The sequence below is a fragment of the Ornithorhynchus anatinus genome, chromosome 2, assembly GCF_004115215.2.
Source record: "Ornithorhynchus anatinus isolate Pmale09 chromosome 2, mOrnAna1.pri.v4, whole genome shotgun sequence".
Taxonomy (NCBI): domain Eukaryota; kingdom Metazoa; phylum Chordata; class Mammalia; order Monotremata; family Ornithorhynchidae; genus Ornithorhynchus; species Ornithorhynchus anatinus.
The window spans coordinates 42,393,801-42,417,306 of NC_041729.1; the positions used below are offsets into that span (position 1 = coordinate 42,393,801).

Genomic DNA, 23,506 nt, shown 5'->3' on the forward strand with positions numbered 1-23,506 from the left:
CGCCCTCAGCCTCGCAACACTTATGTGCATATCTGTAATTTATGTATGTTGTTGATCTCCCCATCTAGACTATAAGCTCATTGTGGACAGGAAATGCCTCTACCAACTCTGTGGTACTCTCCCAAGCACTTAGTACAATGCTCTGCACAGTAAGCGCTCAGTCAATACAGTTGACTGATATTATGTGCCAAACCCTGTCCAAACACTGGGGTAGACACAAAGATAATCAGGGTAGAAGGCAAATAATATTATATGGCCTGTTACGATGGAGTCTCCTTCAGTTATAGTGTTATCTATTAAGCACTTACTATGTGTCAAGCACTGTACTAAGTACTGGGGTAGATATAGGATAATCAGGTCCCATGTGGGCTCACAGTCTTTGTAGGAGGGAGAGCAGTTATTGATTCCCCATTTTGAATGTGAGGGAATTGGGGCACTGAGAAGTTAAGTGACTTGCCCAAGGACCCACAGCAGACACGTGGTGGAGGTGGGATTAGAATCCAGGTCCTCTGACTCCCAAGCGCCTGTTCTTTCCTTTAGGCCACACTGCTTCCCTCCCTATCCTCAGTACCGAGAAGCAGCGTGGCTCAGTGGAAAGAGTACGAGCTTTGGAGTCAGGGCCCATGAGTTCAAATCCCAGCTCTGCCACTTGTCGGCTGTGTGACTGTGGGCAAGTCACTTAACTTCTCTGGGCCTCAGTTCCCTCATCTGTAAAATGGGGATTAAGACTGTGAGCCCCATGTGGGACAACCTGATTCCCCTGTGTCTACCCCAGCGCTTAGAACAGTGCTCGGCACATAGTAAGCGCTTAACAAATACCAACATTATTATTATTATTATTACCTAGAACCTATGCAGAGGAATTGATTATAGTACTAGTGGCTGCCCCTGCTATTCCTATTCCTTAAGGGGGACAGAGTGCAACAAGCAAGTGGGTGGGACGTGCAGCACAGGTGCAGTCTTTGCCCATGTCAGCCAGTTAGAAGCAGAACCGGGACTAGAACCCAGGTGTCCTGTTTCCCAGAACAGTGTTTTTTCCCCCTGAACCAACAGCAGAGCTCTCATAGTCCTAGGGAAGGCATAGATCTAAGAACAATCAGGAAAGTGGGCCCGATAGACAATGTGATGCTAGGCTCAAACACAGGTTATAGTAATAGTATTAAGCACTTAACTGTGTGCAAAGAGTTATGCACTAAGTGCTGGGAAAGAATACATAGTTGGGGAAGCAGCGTGGCTCAGTGGAAGGAGCCTGGGCTTGGGAGTCAGAGGTCATGGGTTCGACTCCCGGCTCTGCCACTTGTCAGCTGTGTGACTGTGGGCAAGTCACTTCACTTCTCTGTGCCTCAGTGACCTCATCTGTAAAATGGGGATTAACTGTGAGCCTCACGTTGGACAACCTGATTACCCTGTATCTATCCCAGTGCTTAGAATAGTGCTCTGCACATAGTAAGCACTTAACAAATACCAACATTTCTTAATTAGACATGGTACCTGTCTCCTGGGGGGCTCACAATCTAAAAGATATTAGCATCAAATGAAAACTTCCACTTCCATAGACTGACTTGCAAATCAAAGCACTGAACTCTATACAAAGCTCCGCTGTGCCCCACCAAAACCGTTTAAGGAGTTAATGTTAGACACCAAGATGATTTGCCCTGAGACTTTTCCTTTATACAATGTATTTTATTTATCACCAGTATGTGAAACAAACCACAACTACCACTTTACTAGGAAATTGGCCCTAAAGGCAACTCAAACAGGAGGATCTGGTTGGGGGTCAGGAGAGGAAAAGTTCTCACAGGGCTTGCTCTTTGTATTTATTTAGAAAACTTCCCCTCCCCCCTACTTCTCAGGGTTCAGTTGCTGTTTTGTTCATACTTTTTATTCCACACCAGGTGTTTCTTAAGAAAGCTATCTAGAGGGAGTTGCTGACTTATCTAGGTTGGCAATTGCTGTTTGGTAGGCAGGCAGGCTCAGTAGTGGTGGAGCAGAGATATGGCTAACTGCCCCTACTTTACATCAGCATCATCGTCATCAACAACATTTATTGAGCCCAGTAGGAGCGCCACTCATTCAACCCACGTATTCAAAACTCCACTCATTCAATCCACAAATTCAATCCATCACTAAATCCTATCGTTTCACCTTCACAACATCGCTAAAATCCTCCCTTTCCTCTCCATCCAAAATGCAATCACTTATCCTATCCTATCCTGTCTCGATTACTGAATCGGCCTCCTTGTTGACCGCCCAGCCTCCTGTCTGTCCTCACTCCAATCCATACTTTGCTGTGCTGCCTGGATCATGTTTCTACAAAAATGTTCAGGATATGTTTCCCCACTCCTCAAGAACCTCTAATCGTTGCCAGGCCACCTCCATATCAAACAAAAATTCCTCACTTTTGGCTTTAAAGCACTCAATTGCCTTGCCCCCCTCCTACTTCACCTCACTACTCTTCTACTACAACCCAGCCCACACACTTCGCTTCTCTAATGCTAACCTTCTCACTGTACCTCGATCTTGTCTGCCTCGTTGCCAGCTCCTCACCCACTTCTTGCCTCTGGCCTGGAACGCCCTCCCTCCTCAAATATGACAATTTATGTCCCCTCCTTCAAAGGCTTATTGAAGTCACATCTCCAAGAGGCCTTCCCTAAATGCCCCTCCCATCTCCCACTCCCTTCTGCATCACCCTAACTTGCTCTCTGTATTCATTCCCCCTCCCAGCCCCACAGCATTTATGTACATTTGATGTGTGTCTCCCCACCTCTAGACTGTAAGCTTGTTGTGGGCAGGGAAGGTGTTTACTGTTGAATTGTACTGTCCCCAGGGTTTAGTACAGTGCTCTGCACACAGTAAATGCTCGATAAATACAATTAAATGAATGAATGAATAGCTGTAATTTATTTACATTAATGTCTGGCTCCCCCTCTAGACTGTAAGCTCACTGTGGGCAGGGATTGTGTGCATAGTACAGTGCTTGGCACATAGTAAGTGCTTAAATCCCATAATAATAATAATAATAATAATATAATTTGGTATTTGTTAATAATGTTGGTATTTGTTAAGTGCTTACTATGTGCCAAGCACTGTTCTAAGCACTGGGGTAGATACAAGGTCATCAGATTGTCCCACATAGGACTCTCATTCTTCAAGCACTTCCTATGTACTCTCCCAAGTGCTTAGTACAATTCAATAGTTGTATTTTTGAATGAATGAATGAGTGAATCCAAAAGGAATAAAACATGCAATTTCCATCATCCCAAGAGCTTTTCATATAATGAGAGGAGAATGAACAGTGAAAGGGAAACAATGGGGCAGGTAATTGGGATGATGACACTGTGTCCCTTCTTCTTGAAGGCTGATTTGGTTCTGGTTCGAAGCAGCGTTGTCTAGTGAAAAGAACCTGGGCCTGGGAGTCTTTCATTCATTCAATCATATTTATTGAGCGCTTACTGTGTGCAGAGTACTGTACTAAGTGTTGGGAAAGTACAGTTCAGCAATAGAGAAAGTCCCTGCCCACGATGGGCTTACAGTCAAGAAGGGGGGAGACAGACATCAAAATAAGTAAACAGGCATTTATATATAAATAGAATTATAGATATGTACGTATATACACAAGTGCTGTGGGGCAGGGACAGAGGACCTGGGTTGTAATACTGCCGCCACTTGTCCCCTTTGTGATGTTGGGCAAATCATTTAAATTCCCTGGGCCTCAGTTTCCTCATCTGCAAAATGGGGATTCAATCATATTTATTTTCAATCAGTGGTATTTACTGAGAGCTTACTATGCAGAGCATTGTACTAAGTGCTTGGGAGGATATAATGCAACAGAATTAGCAGCCATGTTCCCTACCCATAATGAGCTTATTGAGCACTTACTGTGAGCAAAGTAATAATAATAATAATGCTGGTATTTGTTAAGCGCTTACTATGTGCAGAGCACTGTTCTAAGCACTGGGGTAGATACAGGGTAATCAGGTTGTCCCACATGAGGGTCACAGTCTTAATCCCCATTTTACAGATGAGGTAACTGAGGCACAGAGAAGTGAAGTGACTTGCCCAGAGTCACACAGCTGACAAGTGGCAGAGCCGGGATTCGAACCCATGACCTCTGACTCCCAAGCCCGGGCTCTTTCCACTGAGCCACTCTGCTTCTCTAAGTATTGTACTAAGCATTTGGGAGAGTACAGTTTAACAGACTTGATACTCATGTTCCCTGTTCACAATGAGTTTACAATCTGAAGGGTAATTCAATACTTGTTTTCCCTTCCCCTTTAGACTGTGAACCCATGTGGGACCTGATTATCTTGAATTTACCCCAGTTCTTAGTACAGTGCATGGCACATAGTGTTTAACAGATCCCATAATAATAGTAATAATATAGTTGGTATTTTCTAAGCACTTACTATGTGCACGGCACTGTACTAAGTGCTGGGGTAAATATAAGCAAATCAGGATGGACACAGTCCCTGTCCCAAATGGGGTTCACAGTCTTAATGCCCATTTTACAGATGAGGTAGGTGAGACACAGAGAAGTGAAGTGACTTGTCCAAGGTCACACAGCAGACAAATGGCAGAGCCTGGATTAGAACCCAGGACCTTCTGACTCCCAGGCCCCTGCTCTATCCACTATTATTGTTCTGGAATGGCTGTGTTCCAGTACCACATTGTGAGGTCTGGTGAGACTCTAGGTCCTCCCAATTTTGGAAATTCTGGGGGCTGATACATGTGGGTCTGGTTCGGGAGGGAAAGTAGTGGGCGGGATTTGCAGACAATCTGGACTGAATCAGTCCATCGGTGGTACGTATGGAGCGCTTACTATGTGCAGAACGCTGTACTAAGTACTTGACAAGAGTACAGTGCAGTAACGTTGATGGCCACGATCTCTTCCAATCAGGAGCTTACAGTCTAGAGGGGGAAATGGCAAGAACTATCAACCCTAGCAGTTAGGGAAACAAAATATTTTCAAAGAAGATTTTTGCTCCTGGACAGATAAGGATCTAAAATAGAGCAAGTGGAAATACTGCTCCTCAGAGTTTGGAAAGATTATTTTTGGTGGTGATCTACAGAGGCTTCAATAATAATAGTAATAATAATGTTGGCATTTGTTAAGCACTTACTATGTGCACAGCACTGTTCTAAGCACTGGGGTAGATACAGGGTAAACAGATTGTCCCACGTGAGGTTCACAGTCTTAATCCCCATTTTACAGATGAGGTAACTGAGGCACAGAGACGTTAAGTGACTTGCCCACAGTCACACAGCTGGCAAGTGGCAGAGCCGGGATTCGAACCCATGACCTCTGACTCCCAAGCCCATGCTCTTTCCACTGAGCCACGCTGCTGCGTTGGGGCTAGATAGATCTGAAGTAAAAATAAACTATTCGTTGTGTATTATATGTCAAGAAGGGTCTCCCCCTTCCGTAAAGTCATCTCTGATTGCTGAGTGCAAAGGCAAGACAAAAGATTTCCTGCTCCATTTTATGAGGGGACTGAGGTTCTTTTATTCTTCACGTGGCACATGCAGGAACCTTCCGGCATAGACAACTTGAGTATTTCAGTTATCAAGAGTTGGCTTGGTGGTTCATTCAGGGTGGCCGAACCTACTTGTATCTATCCCACAGAAAAATTTTTTATCTGTTTCTGTTTTTTGCTGTTGGTCTAAAATTCCACTCCCCATACACAGATAGAGTTCTGTAAAATAAGAAACTGTCTTCCCAATTGTTGAAGGGTTGCCAGGAGATAAAGATGTAGGTGCAGCTGGATTTTTGAGAAGTACATATTTGCCCGACTGTTGCCGTGTTTGTTCCATGTTTTCCCCAGACAAGCCTTTCAAGATATGGGCCTGGAAACCTGGTGGTTTTTAGTCCCATGAGGTCTTGGAGGAAGTAGCTCTCAGAACATAGACTGTAAGCTTGATGAGGGCAGGGAACGTATCTACTAACTCTGTTTATTGTACTCTCCCTGACACTTTGTACGAGCTCTGCCCACAGTAAGAACTCATTAAATACCATTGATGATGATGATGGTGATAAGCCAACCTGGTCATTTGAGGTCATCCCACAGTTTATTAAAAAAATCAAGATTGGACAGGGTAATATGTTGAAAACGAAAATGATAGTTTTTTTTTATTCTTACTGTAATATTTACCTGGTTGCAGATGAATACAGTATTTTTCCTATTTTACTCCAGCAGGAAACGTGCGTACCAATTGTTATATTGTACTCTCCCAAGCGCTTAGTTCAGTGCTCTGCACACAGTAAACACTCAATAAATACCATTGATTATTTTTTAAATGGAAAGATGAACTGAACTTAGTGTTGCTCGGTGGAGGAATTTCAAAACTTAATTGGTTACAGGAACATGCCAAATTGGTTATAGTCCAAATTGTTTCCCTCTGCAGCTCTGTGGATCTGCTCTATTTAGAAGCCTTCCAAAGGGTACTCGGAAGGATGAGAATTGGGTTTTTATTAAAATGGAAATAATATTATCACTGGTAATTTAGCTGTATTAAAATAATCACAACAAATATCTAAGCACCAGTCGTAGGGTTTTCACAGTTAAGCTTTCCTGTGAATACTTACAAGAAATGTTTTATTGTTATAACAATGTTATATAGTACTTTCCCAAGTGCTTAGTACAGTGCTTTGCTTCCAGTAAGTGTTCAATAAATTTGATTGATTGAAATGCAAATCTGCCTTTATTTTACTACTTTGTCAAATTTTGATGCCCACCCAATTTAGTCCTTTGACATTATGCTGCTGTTTTATACAATTCTAGTTGAGTACTATGCTGATAAGCTCATTTTGGGTAGGGAACGTGCCTGGAGGGAGAACTTTGTAGGAGATGCAGCAAGTTGTAAGACTTTTATCACAGAACTCTATCTTCCTACCCAAACCCTGTCCTCCCCATGAATTTCCCATCACTGTAGCTGTTTGGGTACTGCTCTTGTCCATTTTCCCCCATACATCACACCCAGAGGGTCTGATAGGACCAGCATGATTTTAAATCTGGAAGTCTGTATCCCAGGAGAGCAAGGAATATTAAAAAAAACCCCACAAAGAAATATGGAATAAGCAAACTGTAAAAATAAGCAGGTTCATGTAAATTAGGGGGGGCAAATGAAAACTTAAAGTGTCAGAAGAAATAAGAAGGCTTAGAGTCAGATGAGGTTAGACCAGGAAAAATTCAGGGAAGAAGAGAGTCTTAAGCAAAGCCTTCAACAAGTAGATAACAGTCTGGCAGAGAAGAAGCGGGAATATATTCCAGATGGGAGGAGGAACAGGAGTAGTGGATGAGTGGCTGGAGATAGGAATGTCTTGGTTTGGCTGGATCAGATAGTACAAGTGGGTGAGTGGATAGGGAGAGGAGAGAAGAGGATGGATAAGTAAGGGGAGAGCCAGTTGTTTGCATTGAATCTAATGCTCAATTTTGATTTGGTTTGATCAGTTTTGATTTGTTTGTGAAGCAAATAGGAGCCATTAAAGACTTTCGAGTAGAGGGAGTGACATGGTCAGATTTGGTTTTTGAAAGTGATTCTTGATGGTTAGAGGAGATATTGGAGTTGGAGAGGCTGCTAGCCAGGAGACCAGCAGGGAGATTTTTTTCAGTAATCCAGTGAGCTGGTTAGGATCTGAATGAGGGCAGTGGCTATGACATCCCAACTCTGCCACTTGTCAGCTGTGTGACTGCGGGCAAGTCACTTCACTTCTCTGTGCCTCAGTTCCCTTATCTGTAAAATGGGGATTAACTGTGAGCCTTACGTGGGACAACCTGATTACCCTGTATCTCCCCCAGTACTTAGAATAGTGCTCTGCACATAGTAAGCGCTTAACAAATACCAACATTATTACCCCAGCGCTTAGAACAGTGCTCTGCACATAGTAAGCGCTTAACAAATACCAACATTATTATTGAGAGGAAAGGTTGAAGCTATGAGATTTTACTGAAGTAGAGAATGGCCAAGTTTAGTAATAGGTTGGTCTGGGGACAGAGAGGAATCAAAGATAACCCTATGGTCACCAGAATAAAGAACAGGCAGGAGAATGATGCTGTTGAATTTTGGTTGAAGTTAGGAGGAAGTGAAAGTTTGGGAAGTTGATGGGTCAAATTTTCACCTTATCGAGCTTGAAGTAAGTGTCCGGGCATCCAGGAGGAAATACTAGACAAAGTCTTTGCAGGAGCCTACGGAATTAGAAGTTGATTCTGCTGAGTGTGTAAAATAGGGATGAAATACCTGCTCTCCCTCCCACTAAGACTGTGAGCCCCATGTGGGACAGGGATTGTGTCTGACCTGATTATTTTGAATCTACTCCAGTGCTTAGGTGCTTGGCACATAGTAAGCACTTAGTAGATGCTATTACTATTATTGCTATTACTATTATCATCATTATAACTGGGAATCTGAGTCAGCCAGTAGCAGTGGTGTGATAGCACCTGCTTTTCTTTAATTTTCTTTGGTTGCTGCTTCTCTAGTCTGCCCCACACGAGGAACATCCAGGTGGGCGATTAAAAACTGTGTGAGAGAGAGACTGAGACTATATCACACCTGCAGGAGTTGGAGTTGTGGGGGCTAGTGGAAGGAAGGGCAAAGGTAATTTGTATAGTTTCCCTGCCACTGGGAGTTGGTGTTATCCATAAGTCGATCATATTTATTGAGCACAGAACCCTGAACTAAGCACTTGGGAGAGTATAATATAGCAGAGTCAGTAAACACTTTCCCTGCCCACAGCGGTGGTTTTATCAGAGAGCTGGGAATTATTCTGTTCTTTGGATTACATTCATTCATTCAGTTGTATTTATTGAGCGTTTACTACGTGCAGAACCCTGTATGTACTAAGTGCTTGGAAAGTACAACTCGGCAACAGATAGAGACAATCCCTACCCAACAGTAGGCTCGCTCACAGTCTAGAAGGGGGAGACAGATAACAAAACAAAACAAGTAGACAGGCATCATTAGCATCAAAATAGATAAATAGAATTATAGAGATATACACATCATTAATAAAATAAATAGAATTACAGGAGGTACGTGGATTGTGCTCCCCCATCCCCTTAGCCAAGTGTCACGTGAAACCATCTTCAAGCCAGTTAAAGCATTTGGAGATGGCAAAATAGTTGGCCACACTTCTAATTTTGCAGATACAGAGCATCCATAAATAGAGACACTTTTTGCCCTTTTATGTCTCAGAATGGTTTTTAAACGTATCTAAGTACAAGCATTCCTCCTACAACATGATGGTTGTATTCCTGCAAAGCTTGTGCAATAAAAAAAAGTTTTATCGATCACTGTTTCAGCAAAGAATAAGAGCTTAAGGAAAAGATGGTTTGAAAACAGTTGAAATAGTACCCAACCTTGGTCATGCCAGGTAAAATTCAAAAAGGTGCTGAATAAATTAAAAAAAAAATTGTTTCAAGTGACTGCCTTGAACTGACACTAACTGACCTTTTTCCAACTCATTAGCATGGCACTGGGCATCAATTTACAGCTGCTTAAAGTTCAGTTTCCAATTAATAATGAGAACAGCACTCATTTGGTTCTATGTGCCATACTAATGAACTGATAACAATGTTACCATGGTGATTAATTGATCTTGCTTGAAATATACTTTTGGAATGGACCATTTCATTTGATGACACCATTCTCCACTTTTTCCATCCCCTTTTCTTCTGTCCAAATTATGCACGCTCTGGCAGGAAAGCCTCTAAGTAATTTAAATTAATATAGAAAACTGATTGCCTAAATCACGATTAAACAAAATTGGGCAGGTGCTTTTGGAGATAACCAAAACCAATTTGGTAATCTGAACTCTTGAATTTCTGAAGTTGATTCCTTCCACGATAGATTTTGAGGGGGGAAAAATTATAATAAAGGACATTTCTACAATTTTCTCTTATTCATAAAATTCCGTAAAAATAATAAAATAGTCCTTTGATTCAAATGGATAATTCACGATCGGCAGTCTACTAGAGAACAATTGAATAAAAATGGCATATTATGGATGTGATTAAGGCTGTAAAAAAACCCCCACATAGATACTCATATTTCTTTTCAGAAGAACCATGATTACTTATGCAGAAATCTGGAAAACCTTTTGCTTAAATTGCCCTTTGTCCTGTGATACATGCTTTTCAACAAGCCACCCTTTATTTCAGTTTCAAAAGTGATTTCTAAAAAACAGTTGCCCAAGATCAGCCAGGCCTCTTAGACTATTTCGCATCTCTTCAGGAGAAGGCGCAGTAGTTAAGTTGTTGAGGGCCCACTGGGGCCAATGTACTGTATTTAAGTGTTTGGGAAAGAACAACAGAAGCATGAGATGGGTTCCTTGCCCACAAGGGGCTTTCATTTTCCATAGGGAACACAGTTGCTTCCTGCAATCCAGGATTATTTTCCAGGTTTCAATGTTAATCTTAGTAAGAACCATCAATGCCGGTGAGGTTGAGCTGCCCCTCTTCCCAAATTCCCATCTTGTAAACTCTGCTTTCCCAAACTGGCCAAATCTGGTTTTTTTTTAATGATATATGTTAAGCTTTTTACTATGTGCCAGGCACTGTACTAAGCGTTGGGTTAGATACAAGCTAATCAGGTTGGACGCTGTCCATGTGCCCCATGGGGCTGCTAGTCTGAATCCCCATTTAGCAGATGAGAAAACCGAGGCCCAGAGAAGTGAAGTGACTTGCCCAAGGTCACACAGCGGGCAATTGGTCGAGCTGGGATTAGAACCTAGTTCCTTCTGACTCCCAGGCTCGTGCTCTGTCTAGTAGCCCACACTGCTTCTCACAAGTGCATCTCGACTGATGGGAGGAGGCACCCAGGGAGCATGATGTATATCTCAGCCGGGGCATGAAAAGAAGACCCGGTGAGTACGGGGGAGGGTGTGTTTGATTGCCATGTGATCCCCAGGTCTGTAGCATCTCTAAGTAAGCTCTGGCCCCGTGGGTTCACAGTTATGAATGGCAGGCCTTTGGATCAGAGACCGCGGGGACTGCAGCTGTCCAGCAGGCCACAGGACTGGGGCTCTCTAAGACTAAATCAGACTCCCGGACCCACCGCCAGCCCAGCAGTCCCCAGAAGAGGCAGTTAGCCCAGGGCCAGCACTGCTGTTTCCCAGGCTCCTCGGGGAATATGGCCTGTTCTTGGCTGTGCCTGCATCGGATAGAAGTGGAGATGGCAGCAGTGTAGGCAGCAAGTGAATGCCTCTTTCCAATCCAATCAATCAATAGTATTTAAGTGCTTTTCATGTGCAGAGCACTGTAGTAAGCGCTTAGGAGAACCTGCTCCTCTCCAGTCCCTCCCCCCTCCTGTCCCTTTTCAACTCTTCCAACTTTCCCAGCAGTGACTCAAGAGATCTCCCACCTTTTCTCAAAATCAACCCCTCCCACCTGAGCCTCTGATCACGTCCCTTCACACTTTATCAAAACGTTTGCCCCCTCTCTACTTCCCTCCCTGACTGCCATTTTCACCTGTTCCCTTTCCAATGGCTTCTTCCCCTTCTGCTTTCAAATGTGCTCATGTCTCCCCATCCTAAAAAAAAACCCCAAACCTCCCTTGACCTCACAGTTATCCCTCCTGTTATTGCTCCATATCCCTCCTACCCTTCCTCTCCAAAGTTCTTGAGAGTTACCTACACCCTTCCTACACTTCTTCTCCGATTCCCTCCTTTACCTTCTCAAATCTGGATTCCGTCCTTTTCACTCCACTGACACTGCCTTCTCAAAGGTCACCAGTGATCTCCTTGACAAATCCAGTAGGCTCTACTCCGACCTAATCCTCCTCCACTGCTGAGCTACCTTCAACATTGTCGACCATCTGGAATCATTATCCAACCTTGGCTTCACTGACACTGTCCTCTTTTGCTTCTCCTCCTCTCTCTCTGACTGTTCATTCTCAGGCTCTTTCATGGGCTCCTCTTCTGCCTCCCACCCCCTAACTGTGGGGGTCCCTCAAGTTTCAGTTTTGGGTCCCCTTCTGTTCATCTACACCCACTTCCTTGGAGAACTCGTTCACTCTCATGGTTACTACTACAAATTTCTATAAGGATGATTCCCAAATCTACATCTCCAACCCATATCTTCTCTGTAATCTTGTACTGCCTGTTGCCTAAAGGACGTCGCTACTTGGGTGTCCCAAAACACCTCAAACTTAACATCTCCGAAAGAGAACTCATTATATTCCCATGCAAACCCTCTATTCCCCCTGACTTTCCCATCACTGTGAGCAGTACCACCATCCTCCCTGTCTCAAAAGCCTTTAAAATTGTGGTGTTATTCTTGACTCATATCTCTTTCAAATCAAATCTCTTTCAAATCGTTAAATTCTACCGGTTCAACCTTCACATCGCTAAAATCCACCCTTCCTCTCCATCCAAACTGCTACTACTATATTACCCCTATTGTGCCTTGATTACTGCATCAGTCTCCTTGTTGACCTCCCTGCCTCCTGTCTTCCCCAACTCCATCCATTCATTCAATAGTATTTATTGAGCGCTTACTATGTGCAGAGCACTGGACTAAGCGCTTGGAATGGACAAATCGGTAACAGATAGAGACAGTCCCTGCCCTTTGATGGGCTTACAGTCTAATCGGGGGAGACGGACAGACAAGAACTTGTCAGCTGTGTGACTTTGGGCAAGTCACTTCACTTCTTTGTGCCTCAGTTACCTCATCTGTAAAATGGGGATTAAGACTGTGAGTGTGAGCCCTACTTGAGACAACCTGATTGCCTTGTATCTACCCCAGCCCTGATTGCCTGGCATCTAGTAAATACCATACTGAGGGAAGTCAATAGCCCCTGAAAAAAGCTTTCTGTATGGACAGTGCCTCTCCAGAATAGCCCTTTTTCTTCATCCAAGCAAAAGGGAATTGGGCAAAATATTTGGTCACACTTCAGCATCTTTGGCCATGATCATAGAAAGTGGAACTTTTGGAGATGAGGTAGATAGATCTGTAACATGTACTACCTTAATCATACTTTGCCCACACCACTTGAATGAACGGGAAGGTGCTTGTGGCCCTATCAGGGCTTGAGGCCACTGGCCCACCTGAAATTTTCACTGAAGTCACCCTGACCTGTGAAGTGGAGACGGGGAGGGGTTGTGGTGAGGATGGAAGAAAGGCTGTGACAGTGCCGAGAAGCAGCATGGCTCAGTGGAAAGAGCACGGGCTTTGGAGTCAGAAGTCATGGGTTCGAATCCTGGCTCGGCCACTTGTCAGCTGTGTGACTTTGGGCAAGTCACTTAACTTCTCGGTGCCTCAGTTACCTCATCTGTAAAATGGGGATTAAGACTGTGAGCCCCACATGGGACAACCTGATTCCCCTCTGTCTACCCCAGCGCTTAGAACAGTGCTCGGCACATAGTAAGCGCTTAACAAATACCAACATTATTATACTTCACTCTGTTGCCCAGTTAATTACTATACAAAACCACTGAGTCCATGTTTCTCCTCACCTCAAGGACCTCCAACCCATCCACCTCTGCGTCAAACGGAAACTTCCTACTATAGACTTTAAACACTCAGTCACCTTGCCCCCTCCTATCTGACGTCCCACAAAAACCCAGTTCTCACACTTTGTTCCTGTAATGCCACCCTACTCACTGAACCTTGATCTTATCTCACCTCTGCCCCCTCGCCCATGTCCTGCCTCTCTCCTGGAAATTTTCTCCTTCTTCATATCTGATAGACGTTCCCTCTTCTCACCTTCAAATCCTTATTAAAAACACAGCTCCCCCAAGATGCCTTCCCTGAGTAAACCTTCATTTCCTCTTCTCCTACTCCCTTCTGTGTTGCTCTTACAGTTGGATTTGAACCATTTATTCACCCTTTCCTCAGCCCCATAGCACTTATGTATAAATCTGTAATTTAATCTATATTAATGTCTCTCTTCCCCTGTAGGCTCTTTGTAGACCGGAAACAAATCTACCAACACCATTATATTATACTTTAGTGCTCTTCACACTGTAAGCAAGCACTCAGTAAATATGACTGATTGAGAGAACTGCTACCTCTCTCCCCTCATCTTCCTTTCCCCCTTTTCCCTCTTCCCTTTTATATGCTTCTTTCATTTTTCCCTCTCTCTTCTCATTCCCTCTTCTCTCCACTACTCCATTTTGACCCCACTCCTTTTCCTGCCTAAATTGATCAGGTTTTTGGTCACCTTGCACAGAAGAAAAGGAAGAGGGTGTAGGTAGTTGGGGGAGGGATCTGGACTTTGAAATCCTGGATCAGTTCAAAATATGTGGCAGGAAATAGGTTCACAGGTTGGGTTTTGACTCTGAGTTTGAGGAGAGTTTCAAATGTCATTTTAACATAATTAGCTTCAGGTTGGAAGAGTGGCTGGATAAATTCCTTGTGAAGCATATTGCAGGGTAAAATGCCCACTTATTAACTAACATGCTTGTGGGAAATATTTTTCTAGGGCTATTGAAGCTGTTTGCATTTTGGAAACTTGCCACGACCCAGTGAATTTCAGTATACTGAGTGTTCAGACAAGGACTCAGCTTAGAAACAGGGTCTTAAACAGTTCTTTTCATGAAATCACTAAAAGGAGACGGAAAGAGATTATTGGAAAGTAATTACTTCTTATCATCAGCATCATTAACACCCAAGCTATTTTGTTCTCTTTGCTGATAATAATAAACACTGAAGATAGGCGGATTGTGAAGTCATCCAGGATCAGCAGGGAAGCACCTTTATTTTTGCCACCTGTATCCTGAATCATTTAAAACTTCTCTTTACAAATAGCCCCAGCTTCTTGCTTCCAACGGATCTGTAAGCTATCCATAGTTCTGTGAAAAAAACACCATCTTAATTGCAACAGTATCTTGCTACTTTGAAACAGAAGACTGGCTGCTATTGTTTAATTTACTCAATTCTATTTAGTTGATTAGAAAAAAAAATAAACCATCTGACTTTTTCCATCTCATTTAAATCGTTTGACTTGGCTATTGTGTCCCACAACAACGTGTTCTACCTTCTCCTCCGCATCTCCATTGTTTCCTTAATATTCTGCATTTTTTTTCGGATCTGGAATAATGCCTGTGCTATGTCATTAGCACAAGTAGTCCATATTGTTTAATCCATTAAACCAAATTTCCATGGTCTTCCTGCTGGCTTTGGTAGGTGGACTATTGATTTTCCCCAGTATCTGATCATTTTGTCCCTTTTCTTTTAGGGAGCCGAAGGTCCTGAGTTACCGATCTTAAAAAACAGTATTAGAAAGGATGACGCTTCCATTTATTCCAAATGCCTGTAAAAGTCTTTTTTTATGCAGCTTTTAGAAATTTGTAGTGTTTTCACCAAAACAGTGTCCTTTATCAAACCAGACATCATCACTGAAAAAAATAAAGCTGCAAGTAATTAGGTTAAAAGTGTGTATTTGACATCTTCACTGCATATTCTTTTAAATCTGGCTGTTTTATGTAAGTATGATTTCTTAGCGATGTGAATGTTTTGTACCATTCTCATGGAAAATGAGCTGGCTGGTTGTCATGACAACAAAAGAATGGTGAGGTGTTTACTTGGAAGTATGTTCCATATAAGTAGTCATAGCAAATGATGAATGATGATAGGTGTTTGCATAACTAGTCTGCTTAGAAACTACCTTTCTGTAAAACTTACTTGCTGTTAGAGGAGTAGCTTTATAGACTGGAGCATAATTCAGGATATAATAATAATTATGGTATTTGTTAAATGCTTACTATGTGCAGAGCACTGTTCTAAGCGCTGGGGTAGATACAGGGTAATCAGGTTGTCCCACGCGGGGCTCACAGTCTTAATCCCCATTTTGCAGATGAGGTAACTGAGGCACAGAGAAGTTAAGTGATTTGCCCACAGTCACACAGCTGACAAGTGGCAGATCTGGGATTCGAACCCATGACCTCTGACTCCCAAACCCGTGCTCTTTCCACTGAGCCACACTGCTTCTCTTATACTAAAAGCCCAGAGACAATTAGAAATATGCCAGTTTAGTGAGGATCCTGAACAACTGTTCCTTAAAGGCGGGTTACAAGAGCCTCAAAAATGTGACTATATCATGAGGGTAAGTTTACCCATAGACAAATATGAATAACATGAACTTCCCTGACTAAGCCCTCCTTTCTCTTCTCCCTTTCCCTTCTGTGTCGCCTTGACTTTCTCCTTTCATTCGTCCCTCTCTCCCAGCCCCACAGAACTTAACGTACGTATCTGTAATTAATTTATTTGTATTAATGTCTGTCTCCCCTCTAGACTGTAAACTTGCTGTGGGCAGGGATTGTGTCTTTATGTTATATTACAGTCTCCCAAGTGCTTGGGTTAGTGCTCTATACATAGTCAGCGGTCAGTAAATACTAATGAATGAACATGCAGTTAGGTGTCTTTCGGGAAGCAGCTACTTCAACATGACAGTCGAGCCCATCAGCTCAGCCAAGATTACGTTGTAGATTCCTCCCCACCCTTCCATTCCCTCACCCTTGTGCAACGTAGAGGCTTTCTTGACCCACCTGCACCCTAAATTTCCCTGATTCCCTAGGATGTCATTTTTAAATGAGTGTCACTTATGGTGCCCCTCTCAAGCCATGTGCTGTAGCCAGCAGGAAGGGAGCAAGAACATATTACTGGGGGCTCAGCTGGGACCCTTCTCACAGCTGACTGACTCCTCTAGACTGTCCCTTTTGTGGGCAGGGAATGTGTGTCTGTTGTATTGTACTCTCCCAAGATCTTAATACAGTGCCCTGCACGCAGGAAGCAATCAATAAATATGATTGATTAGCTGGATGCTTGGGTCCTGTCCCCACCTCCTTAACAATCACAATAACAACTGTGGTATTTGCTAAGCGCTTACTATGCATCAGGCACTATACTGAGCGCTGGGGTGGATACAAACAAATCGGGTTGGGCACAGTCCCTGTCCCACACGGAGCTCACAGTCTCAATCCCCATTTTACAGATGAGGGAATTGAGGCTCAGAGAAGTGAAGTGACTTGCCCAAGCTCACACAGCAGACAAGTGGCAGAGCAGAGATTAGAACCCATGACCTTCTGCCTCAGTCCGTGCTCTATCCACTATGCCTTGCTGCTTCTTACCTCAAGTGCCCAGGAGCTGCCCTGGTTTGACCAGGTTAATTCCCTCTTACCCCTCTCTGTATGGTTTCAACCTCCTTTCCCCGGCCATGTGTGCCCAGCGGCTGCCCACTCGGGCTGCTTTGGCTTTCATTCAATAGTATTTAGTCAATAGTATTTATTGAGCGTTTACTATGTGCAGAGCACTGTACTAAGCGCTTGAAATGAACAAGTCGGCAACATAGAGACAGTCCCTGCCGTTTGACGGGCTTACAGTCTAATCGGGGGAGATGGACAGACAGGAACAATGGCATTGGCAATGGCAATGGCCCCCGGCCCCCGAGGAGCGCCAATCCCCAGTGCGGCAGAACTTTGGCCATACTTCCCCCCACATCGGGATGCTTTCCCCTCCTGCTGAGAGTGGCTCTGAGCTCATCAGCTGCTCTCTCTCCTCAGCTGTCTGTGTCTTGTTCCCTGTCAAATGGAGTTCAGCTGCTTCTAGTGTTGCTGCTCTAAGCAGACCGACCACCCCGGTTACCATAGAGACTGGTGGCAGTGTCTGTCCTGAGCTGACGAGCCCAGAACCACTTGCAGCAACTGGTGGAGAGCTTCCATGATGCGGGGGGGTGGTGAGGGGCAAGGGGGCTGGGAATTGCCACAGCAGTGTGAGCAGAGCCCCAAGAGGGCCTGGGTGTGGGGGCCAGGTAGGGGGAACAACTGCTGAAGCCACTGGGGAGCCCAGCAGCATGTGGCTGGTGGGTTGGTTTGGTGGAGGTGGAGTAGAAGATTAGATCCCTCTCATTATCACACCTGGAGAGTGTCCTGTATTCTACCGGTCTTGGCTACTAGAGGGAGAGTCAAGCAGAGGCCTATCCACTCCATTCCTAGCTTGGGCAGTGGCTAGCCAGTGGAAGGCAATCTGCTATAAGTCAGAATTCACCTGTTGCTGGGCAGCAGCGGCATGGGAGAGAGTGAAGGGCGGAGACTCAAGTTTATTGCATGGAAGAAGGCAATGGTAAACCACTTCCGTATCTTTGCCGAGAAAGCTGTATGGATGCACTACCAGAACGGCTGCAAATTAGGATGTGACAGTCTGTCCATAGAGTCGCTATGGGTTGGAGACAACTCAGCCTAAGACAAGACAAGAAGATTGGAACCTGACAGAAAGCATTAAGGGGGAGGTAGGTTAAATTGAACCAGCATCCCTATGCTTAGGAGGGACCCAGATGTCTGGCCACTGAGTGGGTCCAACTAGGGCCTCATGAACATTTTCCTATTCACTTCCCTTTGGTGGCACTGAAGCATGTCTTGAGTGAAGTGCCTGTGTGTCATGGTTTACTAGGGGTGGGGGCTCTGAGTTTGGGTCAGAAAATGGGATAGGAACTGATCGCAGGCAGAGTGGAATTGGAGCACGGCGAGGAGAGGGAATGTATTTATCAACAGTGGTTGGTTGTGACAGGATTGGAGGGAGGTTACTAATCTTTTTCCAAACTCTATGTACATATAAGTGGGAAGGGAATGTGTTTGTTATATTGCACTCTTCCAAGTGTGCTCAATAAATATAATTGACTGACTAATAATGATGATTGTAGTATTTAAGTACTTACTGTGTGCCAAACACTATACTAAGCACTGGAGTAAAGGCAAGAAATTCAAGTCAGACATTGTCCCTGCCCCACGTGGGGGTCACAGTCTAAGTAGGAGGAAGAACAGGTATTTAATCCCTATTTTACAAGTCAGGAGTCACAGAGAAGCTAATTTGATTAGCCTTGATTTGTTCAAGACCGTACAGCAGGCAAGCGGTGGAGACTCAATTAGAACCCAGGTCCTCTGACTCCCAGGCCCAGGCTCTTTCAACTAGGCCAAGCTGTTTCTCTGTATACCAACAATGACTATAATATCTACAATTTAGAGCGGATTAAAAAAATCTCATTTCCTACTTGAAAAGCTTACCTTCATGGGAAATCAACTGCTTTCTTAACCTACTTTTATTTTTTTATGGAGAAGACAAGGAAGGGACAGATATCAGGTCTGTGATGGGAAACTGGATACCTTTTTTCCTGACTTACCTACTCTGGGAAGACGTTCTGGAAATAGTGGATTCAAGGGAGTTTTGAATGAGGAGTTGAGAGATACCTTGATAAAGATAAAATGGAAGGGGTTTTTCGGCATCAGGGCAGCGTGGAGGAAGGAGATTTGTAAATCAAAAGATTTAGTAAATGCCTGATGAGTACATGGCAGTATAAAAATGCTCATGAGTGTACATTAGAATAAATAGACATGATCCATACTCTCAAAGAGTTTACAATCTAGTGGGGGACACAGACACTAAAGTAAGTGACAGGTAAGAGAAAGTAGTGGGATGGGAGTACCTAAGTAATGTGGTGCTGAAGTGGTACAAGTGGGGAATATAAGATAGAGGGAATAAATGTATATGGAATAGGAACTAAAGTAGACAGAGAGGGTTCACTTGACCAGAGGAAAAAGTATAGGTGGGGACAGCTGGAGGAAATGCAAAAGTCAGTGATAAAAAGTATGACTGAATTTTCCCATCAAAGGTAGTCTTTCATTTTTAATTGTAATCTTTAAAAGAATGGACATATGCCAGGTTTCTAACACAGTTCTTTGTGGTGTCATTTTTGATGTGTCAGTTATAACTCATTCCCCTCAATAATACAGTTTGGCTAAAATATTGGATTAGGAAGTGAATTCAACACCAAGTATTCACTTTGTCAACATGTGGAAAATAAATTAGTTTTGGAGGCGAAAGACTGGAAAAGCATATGTAATCACTGGCAACCGAAAAGCATTCCATGTTCATCTTCCTGTACCTTATCTGTCTTTCACTGAATTTTTGCTTGGGTGCATAACATCAGGACTTATTGGGGATATCGCAGCTCATATGTGATGAGCAGCATGGCCTAGTAGAAAAAACACAGGCCAGGGGCAGGGGGCAGGTGGGTCAGAGATTCTGGGTTCTAATTCTGCCTCTGCCACTTACTTGCTGTGGGATCTCGGGCAAACCATTTAACTTCTCAACGCCTCAGTTTCCTCATGTGTAAAATGTTGATTAATACCTTTTTCCCCCCTTTTTAGACTGAGAGTCCCCTATGTGACAGGGACCATGTCTGATCGATCTGTAACCATATCTCAGTATCTTCCCCAGTGCTTAGCATGTAGTAAGCCCTTAACAAATACTATTATTATTATTATTATTATTTTGACACTTTGTTACTCCTGTCAGCTCCAGCACATATGTAAGTATTCTTACACTCTTTTACTACCCCTATCTGTAACTTATTTTAATGTCTATCTTGCCCTGTAGACTGTAAACTTCTTGTGGGCAGGGATCATCTCTGCCAACTCTGTTGTATTGTACTTTCCCAAGTGCTTAGTAGAGTGCTCTACTCTTACACTTAGTAGAGTGCTCAATAAATATCCTTGAATGATTGGTTGATTTTATGTGATACCTCTTTTTGCTAGTCGGTGAGACAAAGCAGTGGGGAAAGAAGCAGCATGGCCTCATGGCAAGAGCACAGGCTTGGAAGTCAGAGGTCATGGGTTCTAATCCCAGCTCCATCACTTGTCTGCTCTGTAACCTTGGGCAAGTCACTTAACTTCTCAGTGCCTCAGTTACCTCGTCTGTAAAGTGGGGATTGAGATTGTGAGTCCCACGTGGGACAGCCTGATTACTTTGTATCTACTTCACTGCTTAGAACAGTGCTTGGCACATCGAAAGCACTTAGCAAATGCCATAATTATTATTATTAATTATTATTAAAAGCCTAGCCAAGGACATGGAGAATTTATTAGGATCTAGTTCAGTGTCTTGTCTGGAGCAGATTCTAAACAAATGCTAGGTGATGATATATTCTCATATCTACTTAGCAAAGATTAAATATTTCACCTGTATGTTTATTTTTAGGTCTAGGAAGAATGACTTCTTTTGTTTATATATATTAACTTTTTTCTTCCATTTACAGGAAGAATGCAAACAGATTTTGGCTCGACAGAAATCCAATTCTCAGTCAGATTCCCATGATGATGAAATTTCTCCACCTCCTCCAAATCCGGTCGTTAAAGCCCGCCGAAGAAGAGGTGGTGTGAGTGCTGAGGTTTACACCGAAGAAGATGCTGTCTCTTATGTTAGAAAGGTAATTTGCCACATTTCAGCAGATTTTCATATATGTCGTACAACTGCAGTGGAGCCCTCATTGCTCCAGTTTAGGCAAAAATCCAAATTTGAAGCCCAGGATCATTTTATATCAGAAAGTCTTAGAGAGCAGATCCACTTTCCTCCACTAACCAACATGCTTAACCCCTTTATACCTAACTGGAGAAGAAAATACTTGGGCATTTTCAGTTGCCTCTATGCTATTAATGATAAAACTGGATATTACATAGAAACTAGAGTGGCCTAGTGGAAAGAGCACAGGCCTGGGAGTCAGAGGACTTAAGTTCTAATGCTGACTCTGCCACTTGTCTGCTGTGTGACCTTGGGTAAGGCACATCACTTCTCTGTACCTGTTACCTCCTCTGTAAAAGGGACATTTAGTATCTGCTCTCCTTCAATTTAGACTGAGCCCAGGTAGGACAGGGACTCTGTCCAACCTGATAACCTTTTTCTACTCAGTGCTTACGACAGAGCTTGACACATAGTAAGCATTTAAAAAAGATCATACAAAATGAAAGAAACTTCATTCAGATCACTTAGATCTTCAACATTTAACAGTATATCCACAGCGTCAACATTTAACAGTGATTGTCACTATTCCATTCCAGAGGATAATTGTCAAATCTCTGCTAGAGTGGTATCCTGCATCTTTCCTCCCATCATGCTTCCCTTCTGATAGTTTCATGGTATGGCTCACAATTCCATTTTGACTTGGACTTTTGGGCTCATGGTGAATATCTATTTCTCCGGTCTAGTAAAGTTTTCCAGTTTTGTTGAAAATCATTAGGCCAGTGCCTGGATGAATTGCACTGACCTGGTCAGTCTTTTGGAGCTAGTTAGGAGAGCTGAGCATGGCTTCCAGATCTCAAAACCCCTTCCCCTCTGCTCTGGAGCACTTTCCAGGTTGGTCATATAACAGTGGTGAGAGTCCTGAATACTCAGGACGTCTTTATGCCTCCTCCTACCTCCTGTTTTCCTTGCACTCAAGAGGAGAGACCAGCTATTTCAGATTGGTACCCCTCCTGGAAACCTGCCTTTCTTCACCCTCTTTCCCACAGTTTTCCCTTCCCCCTGGTTTGTGTACAAACATGGGGAAAATGAAGTTTTCATAAATCAGAAAATGAAGTTACATAAATCAGTAGAAATGGGACATTGCTGACTCACACGGTTATTCTGTGTTTTTCAGAAGTGTCATGCTCTTCCGTTTCGTATTCTCAAGTGCAGAGTACAGTATATAGCTCGTAGTAGGCATTCAGTAAATACTATTACTTCTAACACTCTTAGACAAAATTTTAGGGGAACCAGGAACAATTCCTTCTGCCTATAGGGATTGTATTTTGCACTCATCCCTACCATAGCCTACTTGACTCATGACCGTGATTTTTGTTTTTTGACTCTTCACAAGCAAATCCTGATGCAAGGATACACTTAACTCCCTCTTGGCTGAGGAGACTAAGGCTCACTGTTTAGTACCTAAAACATAGAACTGGATTCAGGAGGTCAGGATTTTAGCCCTTCTAGTCATACCTCTGATTTGCTCTGAAACCTCTGTGAATCTACTTCTCCTTTGAGTACCTCACTGCAGAGAAGCAGCGTGGCTTGGTGGATAGAGACCTGGGAGTCAGAAGGACCTGCATCCTCATCTTGGCTCCACCACTTATCTGCTGTGTGACCTTGGGCGAGTCCCTTCATTTCTCTGTGCCTCAGTTCCCTCATCTGTAAAGCAGAGATTAAGACCGTGAGCCCTGTGTGGGACGGGGACAGTGTCCAACCCAATTACTTCGTATCTACCCCGGTGCTTAGTACAATACCTTTCACATAGTGAGCACTTGAGAAATACCACAATTATTATTATCTGTAATTTGGATTTATCTTTCCTTCACCAGTCCCAAATCAAAGTAAAACCTTAGATGAAAATTTCACTGAAGTGTAGTCAATTATTCTATTTAATGGAAGCAACATGCTAATAGCAGCGTGGCTCAGTGGAAACAGCACGGGCTTGGGAGTCGGAGGTCAGGAGTTCTAATCCTGGCTCTGCCGCTGGCCAGCTGTGTGACTTCAGGCAAGTCACTTAACTTCTCTGTGCCTGTTACTTCATCTGTAAAATGGGGATTAAAACTGTGAGCCCCACGTGGGACAACCTGATCACCTTTTATCCCCCAGCTCTTAGAACAGTGCTTTGCCCATAGTAAGTGCTTAACAAATACCACCATTTTATTGTAAAATCTTGTGCTGATAGGGATAAATGAAAATTTGTAGCATTTTTAAAAAGAGAGAATCTCCTTTGTGTTTCT

The 23,506-nt window shown here is 43.4% G+C and overlaps 1 protein-coding gene and 1 non-coding gene across 2 annotated transcripts in view; both read left to right on the forward strand.

The window, feature by feature from the left end:
* Positions 1-23,506, forward strand: part of PRKAR1B (protein kinase cAMP-dependent type I regulatory subunit beta) — a 171,240-nt gene that overhangs the window by 12,217 nt on the left and 135,517 nt on the right. The window contains exon 3 of the mRNA XM_029053257.1: positions 21,022-21,192. Coding sequence (XP_028909090.1) covers positions 21,022-21,192 — 171 coding nt within the window. The remainder of the gene's footprint in view (positions 1-21,021; positions 21,193-23,506) is intronic.
* LOC114809758 lies at positions 17,831-17,968 on the forward strand. Its single transcript, XR_003757536.1, has one exon. It is a non-coding gene; the product is annotated as a small nucleolar RNA SNORA7 (small nucleolar RNA).